The sequence below is a fragment of the Rhipicephalus microplus genome, chromosome 6, assembly GCF_043290135.1.
Source record: "Rhipicephalus microplus isolate Deutch F79 chromosome 6, USDA_Rmic, whole genome shotgun sequence".
NCBI classification, from domain to species: domain Eukaryota; kingdom Metazoa; phylum Arthropoda; class Arachnida; order Ixodida; family Ixodidae; genus Rhipicephalus; species Rhipicephalus microplus.
In genome coordinates, this window is record NC_134705.1 from 147,951,845 (window position 1) to 147,975,074 (window position 23,230).

The 23,230-nt window shown below is 45.4% G+C and overlaps 1 protein-coding gene across 3 annotated transcripts in view; it reads right to left on the reverse strand.

Moving 5' to 3' along the window:
- Positions 1-23,230, reverse strand: part of Snx6 (sorting nexin 6) — a 47,615-nt gene that overhangs the window by 14,208 nt on the left and 10,177 nt on the right. For all 3 annotated transcript variants that reach the window (XM_037418704.2, XM_037418705.2, XM_037418706.2), the window contains exons 6-10: positions 13,699-13,903; positions 8,823-8,898; positions 8,462-8,501; positions 7,457-7,543; positions 2,578-2,673 (exon numbers count right to left, since the gene is read on the reverse strand). In XM_037418704.2, the coding sequence (XP_037274601.2) occupies positions 2,578-2,673; positions 7,457-7,543; positions 8,462-8,501; positions 8,823-8,898; positions 13,699-13,903 (504 nt within the window). The remainder of the gene's footprint in view (positions 1-2,577; positions 2,674-7,456; positions 7,544-8,461; positions 8,502-8,822; positions 8,899-13,698; positions 13,904-23,230) is intronic.

Sequence of the window (23,230 nt, forward strand, 5' to 3'; positions counted from 1 at the left end):
ACCTAATAAGCAGTCATTATTCCTAAGAGGTGTTACAACACAAGAAGTTATTTCTTCATTCTTGGCATTAAGTAACAGCAGGGCCACAGATGCATTTGGTATTCAAACAGCGCCGGTAAAATTCGTCATAGATATAATTGCATCTTGCCTAGAGTACATTTTTAATCTATGTTTGTCAACAGGCGTTTTCCCTCGTAGCATGCAGACGGCAAAGGTGACAGTAATATTCAAAAAAGGCGACAAGAATGATCTTTCAAATTACCGCCCTGTATCAGTGTTGCCTGTTTTTTCGAAAGGTTTAGAGAAGGTGATTTTAGCGCGTTTTTCTTCGTTTACTGACCACTTTGGTATCATAAGTCCTGCACAGTTCGGTTTTCGTAAAAACAGGTCAACTGAATCAGCCCTAATGACCCAAAAGGAGTTTATATTGCAAAAATTTGAGGAAAAGAAAATGATGCTTGAAATTTTTCTCGATTTTTCCAAAGCCTTTGACCTTATCAGTCATGATGTTTTGCTTAAAAAACTTGATCGCTACGGTATTCGCGGCGTAGCTCACTCTCTTATTATGTCCTACCTTCAGCATAGAACCCAGTTCGCAGCTATAGCCGGGGACCAATCGGAGTTGAAATCTAAGAACTGGCGTCCCACAGGGGAGCATATTGGGCCCGTATCTCTTCATATTGTACATCAATGACATAGTCAATGTTGATTCCTCTGTTAAGTGCGTAATTTATGCAGACGACACAAGTCTGTTTTTTGACGGTGACTTAGGCGCTGAAATGTCAAATCGAGCCAATAAGACGCTTGCAAGTATACAAAAGTGGGCTACAAGTAATTATCTTAAGATTAATGTAGAAAAAACAAAGGCAGTGATGTTTCATCCACGTAACAAACGATTTCAACTAACCCCCATTAAATTAAATAATACTGTAATAGAAATACTATCGTCTTTCAAATCGCTTGGCGTATATTTCTCTGCAACTATGTCCTGGGATTGCCAGGTGAATCACTTAGTCAGTAAATTATCTAGAGCAATAGGTACTATGCGTCGCCATTGTAACTATCTTCCTACATCCATTAATATGATGTTATATAATTCAATGTTTCTTTCCCTAGTTCAATACGGAATTCTAGTCTGGGGGACGACTTCAGCTGAAAACATTCACAAGCTGGTGGTATTACAAAAAAGAGCAATACGCCTTGCCTGCAGGGTGCCATATCTTTGGCATACTGCTGCTTTGTTTACAAACCTTAGAACAATAAGAATTGAATCTTTGTACACACATAGGCTATGTCACATGTATAGAATGGAAAAAATTAAGAATGATAACGCTTTAACAAAATTGGCATCCTTACAGCAACATAATTCTTTTTATATTGATTGATTTGTGGGGTTTAACGTCCCAAAACCACCATATGATTATGAGAGACGCCGTAGTGGAGGGCTCCGGAAATTTTTGACCACCTGGGGTTCTTTAACGTGCACCCAAATCTGAGCACACGGGCCTCGACATTTCCGCCTCCATCGGAAATGCAGCCGCCGCAGCCGGGATTTGAACCCACGACCTGCGGGTCAGCAGCCGAGTACCTTAGCCACTAGACCACCACGGCGGGGCTAATTCTTTTTATAAGTTTCGTCATTCCGAGCCTTGGATTGTTAACAAAAACAGAACTACATACGGTGACCAAATGCTACAATCCTGTTTACCTACTGTGCTAAATCAACTACACAAAGAAAATGGTCTCAGTGTATCAACTCTGTCGCTAAAAAAGCTAAGAGACGTATTTATGTGGTTGCTTATGCTGCTAAGGGCTTATTTGTTTGTCCTTTTCTCTGTCTTTAGCACTTCGCTTATTTTTTCCCCTTTTTTTCAAATGTTTCTATAATGACCTTGTTTATTTATTCTGACCATGTATGTTTACTGTTTTTGTGTTTTTTTCAGTTAGTTCATTCATGATGTATACCATGTTTTTGTGTGACCGCTGTGAAGCTGCCCAGTGTATGAGGTGGCCAGGTTCCCCTCAAGCTGCTCAATGCAGCTTTTTTGCCTGGTCATCTTCGCAACTTTGTTGTTGTGAATAAACAATTCAACATATAAAAAGAAAGCTACGGTATACGACTTCACTACACCCCCCAAAAATATTTTTGGGAGTGTTTCTGCCACACAACTACATTTATGACCACGGAAGTCTTATATGGCTTGCTTGAGTCTTTCTTGAAAACATGGCTACGTCACTTTTCTTCATTAAGAATTTTATGCGATGCTGATAGTGCACCTGCTGTTTTTGTCAAAGAAGTGCTAGGACCACGGCGATAACTAAGAATGTATGCGAAAAGTTAGAAGTACTTTTCAGTCGTTTTTTTTTTTTCATACAGTCTACACACTGTACGACACAAAACAGCCAGAGTGTTTGCTAGGCATTGCAACAGGCTCTGGCACCCTCAACCAAAGACCTACAGCGATCCTACGGTGCAAGACATGCGAGCTGCAGTTTGTAACAGGCATCATATTTATCGAGTCTTCTCGGAATACTGAAATCGTTAGAGAAATTTTGGGGGAGGACGCGAGTACTGACCACTTGCACCTCCTTATTCTTGTTGCGCGCCCGCTCGAGCGCCCGGTTGGCGTTTTCGTAGTTGGCCAAGCAGCGCAGCCGCCGGTACAGCAGGTCCTGCGCACAACCACACACACGCTACAGCTGCACACAACTCATACGCCCAGTTACAACATGAAGAGGGGGGGAGGGGGGAGGCACAAAGACGGCGAATGCAATCATTACAGATAACCATAAGCTAAGGCAGCTTTTTTTTCTTTCTAAAGAATTTTCAGACATGTTCATGCAAAGCAAAGCTTTCAAGCAAAATTTTTTTTAACAGAGGTATGCGAACAACTCTGGAGACCACACAATATGAATGTACACTCAGACCTCATATCAACAAAGTTCCATCTTTCAGCAAAGTCGTTATATCCAAGAATTCATTATAAAGGTATATTTTTAAGACTACAGTAGACTCTCAGCAAATGGAAATCTGTTAAACGGAACTACTGCTTAAACGGAACTACAGTGTAGACCGCTTATAACGCAAGTCACGGGAGTTGTAAAAATCCGCGCTATAAGCGGTACCGCGTTATAACCAAAGCATGCTTTTTTCGGCCTTTGCCTATGTCAAAAGGGTAACCCACCTTTCAAAAGCAATTTACTACACTTTTCACTCGCAGACACACTCAACACAATCACAACACCGCACGGAAACAAAGTTCTCAAGTCCGGCATCAGCGGAAGAACGCTGTTGGTTTCGTCTGGCGATGCTTGCGAACAGGGCTGCGAACAATTTTGTCCTCCACAAAGCTTAAGCACTGAAGCGATTTCTCGCTCAAACTGTTTTTCGCGCAGTACGTTTGCACTTTAGCGAGCTATTCTAATGCGTGTTTGCACGGGAAATTCGGTTCTGGCGTCGGGTCGACATCGTCTTCGCCGTCCGACTCGTCGTCCGTTGCAACTTCCACACTACGGCGCACCGCTGCGACGATCGCGTTATCTGTGCTCGCTTCCTCGTAGACAGAAAGCTCCGACTCCCCGGCATCGACAAATTCTTGGAAAGTGTCGGTAGCGGTTACAAAGTTGGTGTCAACGAGGCAGGACCACACGTCGTCAGTGTTGAGGGTCTCATCGGCGAGCGACGTGCCGCTCTGCTCATCGCCTTCCAGAGCCTCTGCATTGCCCACGAAGCCTGCCCTCTTGAAACACTTGCTTATGGTATCGGCCTTTACCTGCCACCATGAAGCGACCACCATGTCAATTGCACCTCTTAAGTTCGCTTTAAGAGGCTGCTGCTGCTGCATGATTGCAAAACTCTCTCGCAAATGCGCTTTTTGTACAGCGCCTTTACGGTTGCGATGACACCCTGGTCGAGAGGTCGACTTTTTGCTGTAGTGTTGGCAGGCAAAAAAACAGTATATATATATATATATATATATATATTAAGTGTGAATACACTTTATAAGCGACCCCAAACCATCCACCGCCGTCGGCGGCGTCCGCAGTCTTCTCTCTCTCTCTCTCTCATATATATATATATATATATATATATATATATATATATATATATATATATATATATATATATATATTATATATATAATCGGTGTCAGTAACGCGCCTTATATTCAGATGGTAGCATTGCCTCCGGGACATCCATCGCACGACCCGCTCTCGACAGCAGGAGACAGAGAGAAGGCGGGCGCCCGAGAGAGGGGTGCGCGCGCAGCTGCAGCGAGCGAGGAGAGCGGAGGAGCGACACCAATATCAGCGTCGCGTCCGTGGCTTATTCGGTAGAGCGTCGCGCTGCGGCCCGCCAAGTCCTCTTTCTTTTAAAGATAGAGAGAAGACTGCGGACGCCGCCGACGGCGGTGGATGGTTTGGGGTCGCTTATAAAGTGTATTCACACTTAAAACTTTAGGTTGACTGCGGTCCACTACGGCTTGACGTTGTGGGCCGTGCAGTTGTCAAGGATAAGCACACGACTCGCCGCTTCTCTGCCACCATATCCTCATCAAACTTGCAAAGCCAGCTGGTGAACAAATCCTGCGTCATCCACGCCTCTTTATTGGCTTTGAAGGTCACCGACAGGCACTCTCGCTTTTGAAAGCAACGTGGCCTTGCCGATTTACCTATGACAAAGAGGCGGCGCTTGTCGCTCCCGTCCAAATTGGCGCAAAACAATAGTTATGTGCTCCTTTGAGACCTTGCGGCCGGAGCAGGCTTCGCCTTTCAGCGCAAGCGTGCTGTTGGGCAAAAGGTTATAAAATAAACCAGCTTAATCGGCATTATAAATGTCTCTGTCAGTATAGATCGACAGCATACTCTTTAAGTACAAGCGAAGCCAGACTTCGATAGACTCGTCGTCAACAGCGCCGCTTTCTCCGCACACCACTTTGCAGCTGATGCCATGGCGATCTTTGAAACGCTGAATCCACCCATTGAGTGGATTGAAGTCGTCGTGGCCTAAAACAGCTCCGAGACACTTGGCCTTTTGTTGGAGCATGGGGCCACTTACTGGGATGCTCTGAGCCCTAACTTGGCGGAACCACCTGAACAGCGCTGCATTCACGTCTTCGTATTTTGACGTACGTATTCTCTTCTGTGATAGGGAAGACGAATGTTGCTGCAGTTGCTGCCGCAGTTTGTCCTTGTTTTTGTAGATGGTCGACATGGTTGTGTCGGAAACGCCGTATTTCACCGCCACCGACACCTCCTTCAGGCCCCTCTCAATGTCCCTTATGACGCATTCCTTAATCTCCATGGATAAGGCACTGTGTTTTTTCACACCCCTTGAAGACGCCGCCGACAGGAACTACGCAACACACGGGCTCTGGGCTCTCAGACGGCAACGACACGGCGAAGCGCAAACAACAAATCCAAAAAGGCAAAAGAAGGAGGTTGAGAAAAAAAAAAAGCATGCTACCGCTTCTCTCCCCAACTCCGGACAGCGCACACCCAGATTGGACACTGCCACGGTCGCCACGGTGACGAAAACACGCTCCCTCCTTCCAAGGTCTCCCCGACTTACTCCCTACTGTACCCTCTCTTCTCCTCCGCAATGTTTGACTTTTCACAGCGGTCTTCACGTGCGCCCTCCCGCTCACACTCCCAACGTTCCGGCGCGCGGGGAACGTTGCCGGGAAACCATGCCCACCGTGCTCCGTTCGCCGATTTTATAATCGCGCGCCTAAAAACTCCGCGCTATAACTGGTATTCTCCTTCGCGCGCCTATGCAATAAACGGTCGGCCTATACACTGAGTTCTATGGGCAACATATCGGTGGTAAAAAAAACCCACGTTATAATCGGTCCCGCGCAAAAAGCAGTTACGTTATAAGTGGTCTGCACTGTAGTATTGCTTCTGCAATGCTTGATTTCTAGCTTGTATTGTGCACTCACGTTCACCTCTTAGTAAACGGAACTCCTGTTAAATGGAATTTAATTTCCCGGTCTCTTCAGGTTCCGTTTACTGAGGGTGTATATTTATTACAAGTAAACACTATACTACAAGACAAGATTTATCAATATTTTGTTATATCCAGGTTCACTATATCGAAGTTTGAGTGTAATGACTCCTAGAAGCCCACTACTTCATGTTTTCCTAATTTATCGATTTTCCTAATGTTTTGCTAATAATTGATGAACAGCTATGTTTGCACCCAAGTGCAAATTAGAACTTGAGGAGCAAATCAGTCTTCATTTATACAGAAACTTAACAGGACTATCGTTCCAGTAGTCTGGCTTTTAAAGCTAAGTATCCAATCGCTCTATGCAAGCAGTCTTGTTTTACCTTGCTATGTGCACTCTGATTAAAAGCATACTTTTTCCCCATTTTGTGTTCGTTTGTATGCACTTGCAAGTTTAAAATGGTTAAAAACTAAAGAAAAGACGTTCTGATGAGTAGTGGCTACTCGACTCGAAGACCAAAACGAATAATACACTAGTCAATTCAAAACTTTCACACATTTCCATAATAGTTGTTTGGGTTTAAGGTCTTGAATCCAGCACTTTATTGAGAGATGCCGCAGCAAAGGGCTGCGGAAATCTCGACGACCCGGGGTTTGTTTAACGAGCACCTAAATTTAAGCGCACGGGCTTCTTTAGAACATTCCCAAACCCCGACTGTTTCATGAACATCTCGTACAGTGCCACTGTGCTCGCTGTTCTGATGCACTGAAGCATTATGCTTGAATGGAAAATATTAGAGCGCCTTGAATATTCATACAAATATTACAGCACCTGAATTCGCGTCCACGTGAAGTTACAATTTCTGAAATTTCAAAATACACAAAGTGAAAAGATAGATTCATTTTTGTGCAAGTAACGCAATGCAAATCGGTGGTTGTACAGACTACTTTACGGGTTAATATAAGTGTTCTGTATTTTTAACAAATAAATAAACAGTGTTAGGGTAAGCACATATGCATACAATATTTCATGGCCTTATTACAATTTGACGTCACGACATACGTAAACAAGAAAACAGCGCAACAGCCCAAAATGACAGCACCCAGATGTCTCTTGTAAAAGTACACGGTGATTATAGGCGGTTCCACAGCACACAATGTCTGATGCGCCGTGACACCACGTATTAAAAGGAAATCCGCGCTTTCACGAAGCCACACTTCAAGGTAAGTGTGCACGTCACCTGCACTCAGATTTCTTTTTTTTGTTGCTAAGCTTAGAAGCGCATTATATGGGCTGATATGGACTAATTATGGGAAATTTTAAAAATTAATGCATCTAAGCACTTACAACTTGCCTTGCACAACTATTGTTCAAATCCTGCTAACATTCAAGCTTACCTCAAGACCATTCAAAATAGTTGACCATGCTTTAAAAAAAAAAAGCAACATTTACGCAAGCCTAGCCAAGTCCTCCTTTCAGCCACTCCGGAATCGACAAGGACCTACCTTGGCAGCCGAGGTGTCGCGCATGTAGTACCGCAGCGTGTCCGACAACTTCAAGTCTTCATCCGTTGCCACCCGACCTTCGATTTTCTGCACACAGTAAATGTGGACAAAACGAAATTAGGGACAGCCTGCTCCTAAAGTTGCTAGTATATGCAATAGACCCGCTAGAACTTACTGTAACACCCCGTTCAGCAAATCCACACACCACTGCGGCTAATTTCTTGCTAGCATTTTCTAATGGACACGTGAACATAACATTTGCTCGAGCGAGCTTCGTCATTGCTATTTTGTCCTCAGCTTGGATGTCGCGCAGGGACTAAGAAAATAGGCACTCAAACCTCACTATAACAAAGTCACATTTGCCACGAAAATACTTCATTTTATCCAAAAATTCGTTACAAACAATTATTCATAACACTATGACAAAGCTATTTTTCACTTACTTCGTTATAGTGGACAATTCATAATATCCAAATTTGTTATATCGAGGTGCAAGTGTACACTCAAAACTCAATATAATGAATTTGGATGTAATTTGTTTATAAAAATGTGAATAATAGCTTTGTCATAGTGTTGTGAATAATTGTTTGCAACGAATTTTTGGATATAACAAAGCATTTTTGTGGCAGATGCGGCTTAAGAGGTTTGAGTGTACTAATGAGGGTGGAGAAAGGAGTCGCCCTTCATGTACAACCACAATCTCATTGCAAGACAGGCTAATAACAGAGCTATACAGACCAGGTCTTAAAACTGTGCTCCCCACTCTGAAATCCCCAGCTACGTACGTCAATTGAAACCCTTTGAGGCAATAGCATCATACTAAAAGACAGTGTTGAAAGCGAGACATATTCATTTCTAATTTTGCAGCATACACTGGAATAGATTTGAGCGCAAAAAATCTCGTCCTTTCGATGCGCAATTCTATTCCGGAATGAAATAACGTGCAAAATACAGCATCACGCAGTGCACGTTTAGCGAAACTTTCGCCTTCCAGCAACAACTCACCCGAGCTTTCTCGAAGCACTCTGCAACCTTGGGGAAGAACCTGAAACGCAAAAACGGGCACAGAAATAGCGGTCAGTCGAGGGGGGGAGGACACTGCGCCTGAAACTTTTCTTCGATTCTTCAGAGACTTAAATAAAACTTGCCAAGTTTGGGTACAGTTGTGCCCCAGTTTAAAATGTGCTAGTGTAGAGATGGTAACTGCACAACGAGCTCAGCTCACTACGGATCACAGGTATAATCAAGGTAGCCGTACCAAACTAGGCAAAATCTTTGATACCATCATCATTCTATAGCAGTTAAAGAAAAAAGAATGGAGGCTGTGAAGTAATGAGAGTGAAGTAATACGGGCGGGCCAACTCACTTCTCCAGCTCGGACGACTCGACTGTGGCCAATTGGGTGAGGCAGGATGAAATCTTGATGTAGCTGTCGGCAACATCTGTAAACACGAAGAAAAAGAAGGAAGGATGGCAAAAGCTCTCCTAGCACGAAAATTAAACTAGCCACATAACACGCTCCTTGAAACAGAACCATCAACTACAATACAGGTCGAGTCAAATCACAATGATATCGCTTATAACAATATATCAGATACAACGACGAACAACGCTGGCACAGCCTACTTTTGTACCTGCCATGCTGGTCTAGTGGCCAAGGCACTTTGCTGCTGACCAGCAGGTGGCGGGAGTGAATCCCGGCCGCAGTGGCAGCATTTTCAATGGAAACGAAAATGGTTGAGGCCTGTGTGCTTAGATTTAGGTGCACATTAAAGAACCGTAGGTGGCAGAAATTTTGAGCCCTCTACTACGGCGTCTATTGTAATCATACGGCGGTTTTGGGACATTAAAGGCTCGTTCACACCGAAGGCGCCGAGGCGGCCAAAGTGGCGAGGCGGCAACGCGAAAAGCGGGAAAAAACCCAGGCGACAAGGCTCATCGCTTTCGGAGGAATTTTTTGCCGCCTGCCGAGGCCCGCCGCTTTGCCGCAGCCAATCAGAATGCCACGCAGCGGAGGCGCGGTGGCAGCGCAGGTGTACATTTGGGAGAAGCACTGACACGTCATAGCGACACGTGCGCAAAATCGCGCGATGCCCGCCTCTTCTGCCGCGCGGCTAGACGAAGGAGGTATATGGTCTGAACAGGTTCACGCACTCGCCGCTTCGCTGTGCCGCCTTCGGGGTCAATGAGCCTTAAACCCCAAGAATTATTGTTCTTATGCTTTCTGAGATAAAGTAAACCGCTTCTACATGATCCAGCACCGCAATATCATATACAGCAATTGAATCTGGCTACAGCGCGCACTGGCAATGGCTCTCTAGGCAGACTGCACCAGCACAGTGCAAAACAGTTTCAGACAGGCGGGATTTGCTAGACTACGTCGTCAGAGGGAGGCGATAACTGGAGAAGTTTGCGAAGCGCCCAGCGAAGAAGGAGTGCCGGAGTTGTGGTTGGCACTTAACGAAGATGCGATCGGCTCTGGATGGCTTTCTTCATGCATACAATGTTGTGGAAACGTCCGGGTGCCTAAGTGATGAGGGGAGCATTGCAGTTATACAAGCTGTGGTGATAGCAATGACTCTTAAGACTTGGTTGAGTAGCCTAACAAGGTACAGTCATCTAAGGAGGCCCAGCGGATGACAGTCTTTCAAGGGACATTGTTTTCTCGAAGGTTTTCCCACTCAGCAACATAGAAAACACCTAGATGCCCTTGAGAACGATGAGTGCCAGCTTTCTGTGCACCAATCAAAGCTGACTACAGATTTTCTGCTAAAAAGTACACTCAGACCTCCTTATAACAAAGTTTCATCTTACAAGAAAATAAGTTTGTTATATCCGAAAATTTCTTATAAATATTTATCCTTTGCACTATATGTATTGCAAGACTATTACATTTACTTCGTTATAATCGATATTGTGTTATATCTGGGTTCGTTATATTGAGGTTTGAGTGCATGTAGTTGTGCTACCTTACTTGCATAAAAAAAAATTCTTTTGGTCACTTTTCTGCACGTTTTTTTTTCCTCGACCGACCTGAAACGATTGATTTTGTAGGTACTTGGACATTATAAGTGGGCTGCACTGTACATTCATTACAGGTATCGCACCTATCTACCAGAAAACTTCAAAATCTACAAGACATTTTGAAGATGCAGCATTAGTGTGAGGCTTCCCGTAAGACTGATGACATTAAATGTCTCTAATGCACCTGCAATATTCTCACTGATTTACCACTGCATACGGTAGAATTGATAAATCTAACTATGATAATTTGAACTTTTGGTCAATCCGAAAATTCTAAAATTTTTAGGTTGGCCCGCTAAGTTTTCAATGTATATTAAAGCCACTCAATTGGAACTGGCCCACCAAAAAACTTTCTTCAATCTTTTCGCTTTTCTATGCCGATAAATATCTGCTGCCTATGTTTCGTCTAGCTGGACATTTACATTACAAACGAATGATCAAAAACAAAGATGAGTGAGCACAAAATGGCCAAAGTGGCTAAACTGCATGAACCAACAATAGCATACCGTATTTACTTGCGTAATCCTTGCACCCGCACAATTCTCGCACTCACACAATTCTCGCATTCCCCACATCGCCCAACAAAAATATGATTTCTTTTTTCCTCGAGTAATTATCGCACCCCCGAAAACTGCTGCAATAATGTCGTCTGCTTTTTCCAGCCACTGATGATGATTGTGTCCGTCATCTGGCGCCATCTCTTAAGCATCAAGCTTACTATTGCGCAGAGATTCAATCCAACTCAAGCCAAGCCGAAGTGGCCAGTGCGCGTTGCGGCGTGTTTTGTATGTTGCGTCGGTAACCTTATCAAGTTATGAGGCGATACTGAAGCTGTACGGCTGCTTTCAAGTTGCAAGTGATAGATAATGCACTAAAGAACGGCAACAGGGCGCCGGCAGGCCCTTCAGAGTCTACGAGTTTTGTGTTCGCTACTGGTGATGGCTGCTTAAAGCCACCAAGACGCGTTGGGCCTGCCGTGTGCCTAAAACTGGGATTGATGGTAAACTTTATTTCTTAAGGAAACTGCAGACAATTCTGTTAAATAGCCATCAGCCCAGTACTGACGTCCCACGCTTGCCTTTTGAGGGCTCCTGTTGAGCGACGAATGCTACTGCTACACCCGCAACGTCCGCAAGCTTTACGTATGGTATTCTAATTCTTGACTATTTGCTTCCACTTTTTGTGTCTCAATTAAACCTTTTCTTGTGTTGAACCTCTGCTTTTATTGTTGAGGTAAGTTTTAATTAGTACTTCTTAAAGCTTGCTGTTAGTTGCTGGTGTGAAAATCCCGATTTGCGGCCACTTCGTTTTTTTTTTTTCGCTCTGTACATTTTGGTAGAAAGTTTTCCCCGCGTAATTCTCGCACCCTCCGACTTTTCATTGGTTTTCCGGCAAAAAAAGTGCGAGAATTATGAGAGTAAATACGGTAGTAACTTCTGAAATAGAAAAACAAACTGGCTCGCTTGCTTAAGGCCATGTTTGCCACACTGTTGTAGTGTAAACTGGAAACTGTCCCAAGACTGTGGAACAGGCTACTAACTGTCAAGGGACACAACGCATCATGTCCTTTAGATATGCATGTATGTGATGTATAACAGATACTAGTGCAACCGCTTGCAACTAGAAACATTACTGGAAATCATGTAGATGCATCTATAATGTTGCTGCAGCCCTGAAAAACAATAAACAAAAAAGCTATTCTCATGGTGTCCATTTGGTGGACATATCCACTGCAGCCTCCACTGATTCGCTGGAGCTCGGCTAGCAGTGCATGCCCGTTATCGGTCTTCCGCAACGTCCCTTTGACACCACACAGCTTTCAGAACTCTGAACACAAATGAGAAAGACGAAATGCGTTTCGCCGCAACGAATGCTGCCCCCAGATATACACTTCTGGATGCTCAACTCGAAGGCCGTGCCTGAACTCTAATCATGTTAGACCTTGAATTTGGTTTAATGCGGTTACCCACTAGAGGCACCAGAAAGGTCGGTACGCATTGCCTGCCTCGTTCTACAAACATCTGAGCACATTCATACACACATTTCATACACAAGTTCAGACTAATCAAGTTTGTTTAAGAACCCTGGTGACGTACATTTTGTCAAGTTTCTCGTCACGCTGGGAATGTGCTGGCGGGTTCGCTGCGTCGACATGGTCAGGAACACCATGACGTCACGACTGGCCACATTTTAGTGTAACTTCCGTATTTATGCAAATCTAGGCAGATAGCCAAATATCAGCTCAGATTCTATGATTTTGAAAAATGTGCCATTTTCCACTGAAAAAATTTGTGCACAACTAGCACCACCTAGATGGTATTGTAGTCATTAGTAGCCGAGCCAACACCTGGCTGAAGTACACACGTGAGGCCGCCATTTTGATCTTTGTGGCAAGTGTTGAGCAAGCTGCTTGTTATTTCGAGTTGTGCTTCCAGAGGTCTGTGTGTGGCATAGCTCAATGGCATAGCTCAACAGGCAGTGTTATTTTAGTGCTGCTTACAAATGGAAACTTGTCCTTGCTGTGCAGTTGTCATCCACCGTTAAAGCCGAACGGGACTTAGCAGTGGACGAAAAAAAAAAAAAAAAATGTGCGTCGCTGGAAGGGCTGCAGTGTGAGACAACATCCCAAAAACTTTGTGCCCTTTTTTAAAAAGTGGGACATATTCAATGCGCTTGATGACACCGAGGATTGCACACTGAAGACCACAACGACAACTTGGAATGAGCGTGGCATCTTTATGATGCAAATAACTAGCAGTGTGAAAAAAATGACAAAACCGCAATAGGACTAGCGGCTGTGTGTTTTCCCCTAGTTATTTGCCTCATGAACCAACTGCTTTGTTTCATATTTACGTTCAATAAATGTTTTCTCATGGTGAACGCTGTCTTTGCTGTTTAGTTCGGCCTACATTAGAGGTATGTTTTTTTCTGGGCTTCGGACTTTAGGGCTTAGAATCTGGGTCGGCCTAGATTCTAGTAAAAACTGTAAATGCGCTTTGGCTTAGTTGACCCGCATGTCCACAAAGGGAACACTGCAAGAATTGCACCCCTGCTAAATGACGAAGTCCACTCAACATGGAAGAGCTTACCGTATATGTCCCTGCTCATACTAAAGCCAATGCCTTCACACCTTTCAGTGATGTCCATCCCACAAACATCACCCTAAAAACACTGATCACATCACCCATGCAGTTCAGACCCCACCCCGTGCGACTCACTCTTGTGGGCACGGGTCATGCGGTCGGCTTTGGTGGTGGCGTCGCGCACATGTGTGTGGTACTCGGTGAGGAAGTTGCGCTCATGCTCGAAGAACTCGTCCACGTCCTTCTGCGTCGACGAGAGGCGCAGGTCGTCTGCCGACTTGCCCAGGTGGCTCAGCAGTCCCGCCAGCTTCTCCTTTTTGTTCTTGCCACGCACGCTCAGCTGCGAGCACCCAATTTAATTAGCACAGGGTGGATAGAAAAACCTGCTTGCACTGCACACTAGAATGCCATCTACATTCAAAGGTAGCAGCCTAAGCTGGACAAAACATGGCTGCTAGTACAGTGGAACCCCCGATTATACGACTTTCAGGGAGCCACACAAATCCGTCGCATAGTCCGGCTGTCAAGTAATCAAAAAACTAAAATTGTAAGCAGTGACACTCGTCCTATCACAAAAAACGGGTACCGACTGCCTGAGTAAGCCCACGGCATGACCTTGAGCCTCTGCAAGGAAGGTTATTATTCTCGCCAGTGGCAGCTAATGCCAGCATAACTTAGTTCAGTGGTTCTCAAAAGGTGGTCCGCGGACCCTAGTGCGTCCACGAAGCCATTTCTATGACCCGCGAAACCCTCACCCGCACTTTTCTCTAAGTGTGACCATGCCCCGTATTGATGCACTGTCCAAAATGAAGTGACGTGGCACGTTTTTTTGATGTTTTTGGTAGCAATAAAAAACACCTGTTTTGCGCTGCAGTTGTTTTAATTTACCTATGCACCCTCCACCCACGCAAGTGGTCCCCCATCACTTCCAAATGTACATAAAGGGTCCCCGACACATCCATGGCTGAGAACCACCGACTTAGTTGAAGGAGGTGCGTGCAAGTCTTATTCCCAACCTTAAATAATGATGATGATGATGTGTGGCGCTTTATGGCGCAAGGGCCAATTGATGGCCAAAGAGCGCCATTTCAATGAGTATAGAGATGTGGACAATGATATGTTGCGTGGCTGTGTAGTGGCCTTAAAGTCCCCTAGAACAAGATAGGGTTCGGGAAGTTCATCCATCAAAGATTGGAACTGATGTTTGCATAGTTGAATATGTGGAGGTATGTATATAGAGCAAACGGTGACGAGTCTGCCTAGAAGCACCACTCGAACAGCCACTGCCTCAAGAGACGTTTGGAGTTTCAAGTGTTTACATGCTAAACCTTGCAACTATAACAGCTATACCTCCAGATGATGCCACGGCATCATCACGGTCCTTTCGGAAAATAATGTAACTGCGTAGAAAGTTGGTGTGTTTAGATTTTAAGTGTGTTTCTTGTACACACAGCACTTTTGGTGAGTGAATGTGTAGAAGTTCTTGGACATCGTCGAGGTTTGTGAGAAGGCCTCTGACATTCCATAGTACAACCCGTGTTTCCATATTTGATGGAAAGTGGTGCTGTGTGTACGGAAATGAAGTGGCTGTTCAAGTGGGAAGTTGTAACTTAAGTAGCAGGGCCGTTGTCTGGCCCTGTTATTGGTTTCTTGGTTCTTTTAGCGCGCTCTATGGAGCCACGCCGCATTTCCGGCACCTGAGGTACCGTGTTTGTGTCCATTGCCTCACGTGAAGCACTGGACGCCCGCGTATGCGAGCTGCTGTTGCGTATTTGCGACCTCGCCTGGTGAGACGTGGTCGGTCGACCCGACGACCCTGGAGTCGCCCAAGTCTCTGGCTTGGTAGGTGGAGCAGGCTTTGCTGCTTCCACCATGGGGGCGGCCACCACACCCGATGGCTTACTTTGCGTGGATCTAGGCAGTGGCGGAGGGTGATGCGACGCTGCCCTCTGACGCGCCGCATCAGCGTAAGTTGTGCCGTGAGAAGCCGAACACCTTCGGCGTGCTTCCTTGAAGGAGATATTTTCGTGAATCTTCAGTGTAATAATGTCTTTCTTTTTTCCACTGAAGACAAGAACGTGAATATGATGCGTGGTCTCCGTCACAGTTTACACAGTGTAGGGTTTCATTACATTTGTCAGAGATGTGGCCTTGGGCACCGCATTTGGCACAAGCAGGTCGACCACGAAAGCTCTGAGAGCCATGGCCGAATTTTTGACACTGGTAACATCGGCGGGGGTTTGGTATGTAGGGTCTGATCGGTGTCTTTGTATAGCCAGTTTCTATTGTTTGTGGTAGTTCACTGGTGGCAAAGGTCAGTACCAAGTGTTTCGTGGGGGTTTCCCGATTGTTCCTTCGGATGACGATTCGCTTCACATTGGTCACATTCTGTTCTTTCCAGCCCTCGAGGAGTTCAGCCTCCGTCAGGTCAAGGTCTGTGTCAGAAACAACTCCACATGCAGAGTTCATGGATCGATGAGGTGTTACGCTGATGGGAATGTCGCCGAATGTTGCAAGGTTCTTTAGTTTGTCAAATTGTGTTTTGTCACGGAGTTCTAAAAGAAGGTCGCCACTAGCCATTTTTGTAACTTTGTAGCCATCTTTTACAGTGGCTGTCAGGGACCGCGATACTATGAACGGGGACACTGTTCTGGCTGTTTTGTTGGGCATCTCACTATGTACAACATGATAACGAGGGAATACTTCTTTAGGTCGACTTAAAAAGGAAAATTCTTCGGTGCGTACGCGCTTTGAAGCGGCACGATCATTGAGGAGTGGAAAGCTTCTCTGCATGATAGAGGAATGTTTTTCAGTAACGATGGCGGCCACCCACCATGGAGCCCAACGAGGGGACGCTACAAGGTTCATGAAACGCGAAACATGCAGACGCCAGCCGTACACCGCTACGATAACCTAATGCGCATAGGCCAAGGTTGGCTAGTTGCACAAGGTTAACCCAAGCTGCCCATGAAAATGGGGAAGTAACAGAAGAAATTAGAAGACAGGATAGTAAAGAGGAGAAAAGACGAAGGTGTGGGGGAGAGAGAAATAGGAAAAGGCGACTGCCGGTTTCCCCTGGGTGGGTCAGCCCAGGGGCCGTCTACGTGAAGCCGGGGCCAAAGGGGTGTGTTGCCTCTGCAGGGGGGCCTTAAAGGTCCAATCACCCGGCGTCGGCTCAACCCCCAGGATCCCCTTTTCCCCGGGCACAGCAGAGCCACGCACGGCTAGACGTGGGAGGGAGTCGTAACTCCCCCGTTAGCTCGGGTCCGTGGTGTCGCGACACACCAAACGCCTGCTTCAACAGGCGCCCCTGCGGGGTCCCAACCTTAAATATGATCGAATTTAATATGCATCTTTCTACCAACAAATTGTCTGACCTGAAAGTTACCTGCACATGAAAAAGACAAACCACGTTACGAACAGCCTTCCATCATAAAAGTCAGACACAGTGCTATCACTACCACATAATGGCGATGAACCAAGAGTTTGCATGGAATGCCTGCATGCATGACTGCGCTGCGCGCATTGTAATTTGTTGGCTTGTGGAGTGCAACTAGTGATGTCCCCCTGTTATTGTGAATGTTAGCATCAAGTGAAAGTAATTTTGCATGGTGAAAACAGCTGTGTCGCGCCCTTATGCATGCGCAAGCCTGCGACTGTGAGTGTAACAAGTATGTCGACCAAGAAAAGTTTTTGTTGACCTAAAACGTGAAAATGTCAGCTTTTCGATCAACTGAAGGTACTCTGTGGATAGAGCTTGACTAGGCAACGATCCCGGATACGTACATACACGATCGAGGCGCATGTACAAACACATAAACTTCCAGAAGAATAAGTTTTCCATTCTAAGGCATCCCGTCTTGCTCTACTTGTCAACCGAGGGGAACACAAATTCATATTCTGCACTCGTGAATATTTGGTCGACGTTTGATTTGAATAAAGGCTTTTTCTTTCGGATGGAATCAGTTGTAAAATACGGGGTTGGTGTAAAAGTGTATAATGATGATATATGGGTTTTAATGGTGCAAGGGCCATACTTGGCCAAAGAGCGCCATGAAAAATGCTGATAAAATGGAAATGGTGCATGATTTGATACAATATGTACAGGATATGAACTATGGTAATGTTCCGTGTTTGTAAAGAGGCCTAATATTCCACGCCCTGAAGTGGGTTAAAACAAACAAGTATTTAAAATCATGGAAGTGATGCGAAATGTGTGTAGCGGAAGTGAGAGACAATGTTCGTGGTGATGAAACTGGATCCTGGAGATGAGATTAGCACGAATGCTTCGTCAATGCATGCCTTTGAACTTAAGGGCAGCAAGGCAGGTGCCGTCTTTATTGGAACCACCACAGCCTCGACCTCTGCACAGAGGTTGTGCTACGGATCACCTCGAAACATGAAGTGAAAACTATATCTTTTAAAAACATGACCAGCGATTCAAGCCTAAAAAGAGGATCTCTACCGATGAACATGACTGGATGTAATGGAAGTTGCTGTCGGTAGGGTATTAAAAAGTGCTTTTTTCTCAGAGTCTAGCTCATTGCACTGAACAAGTATATGAAAAACCGTAAGCGGTTCCCCACATCTGTCAGATGGGTTGCTCACCGCCAGATAACAAATATGCATGTGCTGTGTGTGTGTCCTATTTGTAATCTGGTGAGCATTACTTGTGTGTAGCATGATCTGGATACCGGTGGCCAATTTCCAAGTCTTGGTTTTATTACATGTAACTTGCTTTGTGTTTGTCTATCCCATAACCGCTGCCAACACGCCCCGAGCTCCCGTCCAAGGAAGGGCTTCAGGTCAAGCGCCGGGACAGCTATGGATATATTGGTAACAGCCTTGTTTTGGGCAGATACAGCAAGTTGATCCGCCAAGACATTTCCCCCGATCTCACGGTGTCCTGGCACCCAGCTCACTACTACATGTTGTTTGAGTGTGTGGATTGTGCACAAAAGACTGTGAAGTGACACAAGGACATGGTTTTTATGTTTTTGCAGAGATTTTAAAGCTTTTACGACCCTCAAGGAATCCGTGTATATAAATGCGTGTTGTAATTTTGATTCTGGAATGTGCTTAACAGCTATCAGTATCGTGTAAGCTTCTGCAGTAAGGATGCTTGAATTAGGGTGCAGAACATCAGAATCACAAAAAGATGGACTAACGGCAGCATAGGACACACCAATACAAGACTGAAGCATCTGTAAAATATTGAGGACAAGAGTATTTCAGCTGCAATTCGAGAAAGTGCGCACGTATATGTGTAAGAGGAGCATGTTTGGTTATTTCAACAAAGGATAAATCACAGTCAATGAGCTGCCACGGCGGCGGATATGTTGCGGGAGCCATCAGACAGTTTCCTAAAAGCCGCACCCCGGTTTCTTCAATTAGACCCCTCACGCGAAGTGAGAGGGGTTGTCTCACCGAGGGACGGTTGTCAAAAAAAAACAGAACTGGACAAATAATTAATTATGCTGTGTGTGGGGTGTTTCTTGTCCGAGTTTACTTTCAAATACCAAAAGGACATAAAGGACCTCTGAAGGTGAAGCGACCACTCATTGGACTCTACATAGAGACTTTCTACAGGGGTGGTGCGAAAAGCACCCGTAGAAAGGCGTATGCCAAGATTATGTACCGGATCCAGAATCTTCAATGCGCTCGGTGTAGCAGACTGGTAGATTATGGCTCCGTAGTCTAGGCGTGTGCGTATAAGGCTTTTGTATGTATTCATCAGGCACTTCCTGTCACTTCCCCATGTTGTGCATGACAGCACTTTGAGGATGTTCATTGTTTTCAGGCACTTGTTTTTTATGGACTTGATGCGCATTATAAATGTGAGCTTCGAGTCCAAGATTAAGCCTAGAAATTTATGCTCGGCCTCTACAGGTATTCGTTGCCCAAGAAGCTCAATTTTAGGGTTTAGGTGGAGGCCTCTATTCCTAGAAAAAAGAACACAGGTGCTCTTTTGAGGGTTTATCCTGAACCCGTTATCTGCCCATTTGGCCACCTTGTTCAATCCAAGCTGGACCTGCCGCTCACAAATTGCTAAATTGGAAGATTTAAATCGTATCTGGATGTCATCCACATATGTGCAACAACATATTTCGTGGCATGCAAAGGTGCAGCGAGTTCATATTAATGATGAAAAGCGTGCAGCTAAGTACGCCACCTTGTGGTACCCAGGTCATTTCCAACCCGAACCCGGAACTTGCGGTTAAGTCAGATAGCTTTCTATTACATTTAACATCAGACCTCGTATGCCTAAGTGTGACAAGTCTCTAAGTATTCCGAACCGCTACGCGGTGTCATAAGCTTTTTCTATATCTAAGAATACAGAGAGGAAAAATCGTCTGTGGACAAATTCGTCCTGAATCTGCGACTCTATGCAGATTAGATGGTCGGTTGTGGATCGGCCTACTCGAAGTCCACACTGCCTCGGGTCTAGTAAATTGTTTTTTTCGAGAAAATGTATTAAGCGGCAGTTTATCATTTTATCAAAGACTTTACATAGGCAACTTGTTAGTGTGATGGGTCTATAACTAGACACACTGGATGGATCCTTTCCCAGTTTTAAGATTGGAATTATAATCGCCTCTTTCCATGCACCCGGAATCTCGGCGGAAATCCATACAGCGTTGTAGAGGTGGAGGAGGGTGTTCTGTGTGTCATGTGGCAAGTTCTTCAGCATTTGGTACATAACACGATCAGAACCCGGTGCAGATTCATTGCAGCAGTATAGCGCTCTTTGCAGCTCAGCCATGTTGAATTGATGGTTGAATGCCGCATTTTTGGTGCATTTTCTATCTAATTTCTTGCTTTCTATAGTTGCTTTGTGGCGTTGAAACATGGAGTAGTGCACAGAGCTTGAAACACGTTAAAAATGTGCACCCAGAAAGTTTGCTTGATCTTCAAGGCTGTTGCCATCAGTGTTTACTAAAGGAAGAGAGTGTGTTGTTTGGCCTCGTATCCTATTTACCTTGTTCCAGGCCTTAGCCTCATCTGTATAAGAATTAATGCTCGATAAAAAATTGTGCTAGCTGTCCCTTCTCACTTGTCGCGTATTCGTCGACCTTGGGACTTAATCTGTTTAAAGTTGTCAAGATTCTAAGCAGTGGGGGAGTCGCGCAGTAGTCCCCACGCTTTGTTTTGCTTTTTCAGAGCTTTCCGACAATCTTCATTCCACCACGGCACACGACGTTTGGCAGCAATACCACTTGACTAAGAAATACATTTCGAAGCAGCGTCAATAATAAAAGTGGTAAAAAACTAAACGGCAGCATTAATTTCTAAAAATGACATCTTATCCCACGTGATACTAGTAAGAGTTCTAAACTGCTCCCAATCTGCTGCTTCAATTTTCCACTTGGGAGCAAACGGTGGAGATTCGTTTTCTATTCATGTATTTAAGAGTATGGGGAAGTGGTCGCTACCGTAGGGGTCTTTTATAACGTCCCAGTTAAAATCGGGTACAAGGGTGGGTGAAGCAATCTACTGATGAATAACTTCTGTTAGCTAGGCTAAAAAATGTTGGCTCCTTCTTATTGAGCAGACATGCACCAGCAGATATCAGGAACTGCTCAATCATACGGCCTCGGGCATCAGAGCGAGGATCTCCCCACAGGCCGCTGTGTGCATTGAAATCGCCAAGGACAAGGTATGGCTCTGGAAACTTATCAATAAATGACTGAAATTCACGCTTGTTTAGCTGGTAGTGCGGTGGGATGTAAAGTGAACAGATGGTTATGAGCTTGTTGAAGAGGACGACTCGGACAGCCACTGCCTCCAAGGGCGTTTGCAGCTGCAGAACCTGACAAGGTACGGTTTTGTCTATTATGATAGCAACGCCGCCAGAGGATGCGAGAACATCTTGGCGGTCTTTGTGGAAGATGACACATTGTCGGAGAAAGTGTGTGATAGTTTCAAGTGCGTATCCTGTACACACAGCACTTTTGGTGTGTGCATGTGAAGAAGCTCTTGGACGTCGTCAAGGTTCATAAAGAGGCCCCCGACGTTCCATTGCACAATTTTAGTACTCACATTGAAAACAGACTAGTGCTGTGTGTGCAAAATAAAGGCATTCACTCAGGGCTCTTTCCAGGCCCCGTAATGCGCAACTTGTCCTTTTTGGAGCGGTCGACAAGACCTCGCCGCTCCGTAGGCGCTCGATGCGCTGTCAAGATAACTGAAGTGTCCATCGCCTCTTCTGAGGTGCCGGACACGTGCTCTTGCGAGCGAGACAATGTCTGCGAAAATCTCGCCTCTGAAGACGAGACTTTTGCACCCCTCAACTCGGGGGCCGATGGCGATTTCTTAGAGTTTAGGCTCTGCCGGCTGTTTCCAGCACTAGCAGGGGCTGGAATGGCTGGGGAAGTATGGACTGCAGCCCCCGCCGGGACTTTGGACAACCCTGCACTTTCGCTGTGCATAGCGCAGGCTGCCATCGATAGCTGGCTTTTAGCTAGCAACCCTGGGGTAAACAGACTTTGGTGCTGGTTGGGTGCAGCAGAATGAACTACTACCACACCAAGAGCAGTTGCCTCGAGCGACAGCTCGCTGTGTGCGGGCTGTGCAGGTGGCAATAGATGCTGCGACGCTGCCCCCCGACGCGCCACATCAGCATAAGATGTAATGTAGAAAGGAGAGACCCTCTTCTGGGATTCCTTGAATGATATATTTTCCTCGACTTTTAGAGTGATTATTTCTTTTTCTTTCTTTCAGTTAGGACACCAACGCGAATACGCGGCGTGTTCCCCGTCACGATTCACACAGTGAGGCGTAGTAACACTGTTATCAGATGAGTGGCCGTGGCTACCACATCTTGCACAAGTTTCCTGACCCCGGCAGTTCTGCGAGCCATGACCAAATATTTGACATTTATAACACCGTCTTGGATTGGGAATGTAGGGACGGACAGAGAGTTTGATGTAGCCTGTGTCTATAGATGAAGGCAATGTGCCAGATGCGAAAGTGAGTATTAAATGTTTGGTAGGTATTTCTTTGTTGTCGCGTCTGATGACCATTCGTTTCACATCCGTGACATTTTGCTCTTTCCACCCTTCAAGCAGTTCCTGTTCAGACATTTCAAGAAGGTCCGCCTTCTGAAACAACTCCGCGTCAGGTGTTCATTGATCTATGAGGTGAAACAGATACTGGGATATTACCAAATGCTACGAGACTGCCAAGTTTTTCATAGTGATGTTTTTCAGGCAGCTCAAGGAGAAGGTCTCCGCTAGCCATCTTTGTAACCTTGTATCCTGGGCCAAAGACCTCAGTCAGAGATTTGGCAACAAGAAATGTAGATATGGCTCTGGCTTGTTTTGTTGGATTTTCGCTGTGCACAACATGGAATTTTGAAAAGCATTGTAGGGATTGGCTGAAAACTTATATTTCATCGGTGCTTCCCCTCTTAAGCGGAAGACGATCTAGGAGACGGGGAAATACAGGTGTTCCCATAGTAGTGTACTTTTTTTTCGGCAGCAATGGCGACCACCCACCATGGAGTCCAACCAGGGGACGCCGAAGCACTTAATAGCATAAGGCTTCAGACGCCAGCCGTACGTTGCCACTATAACCAAATATAACTACTCAAGGTTGAGTAACTACACAAGTTAACCCTTGTCACCAGGAAAATTGGAAGTAAACAGAAGAGAGAAGTAGACAGGAC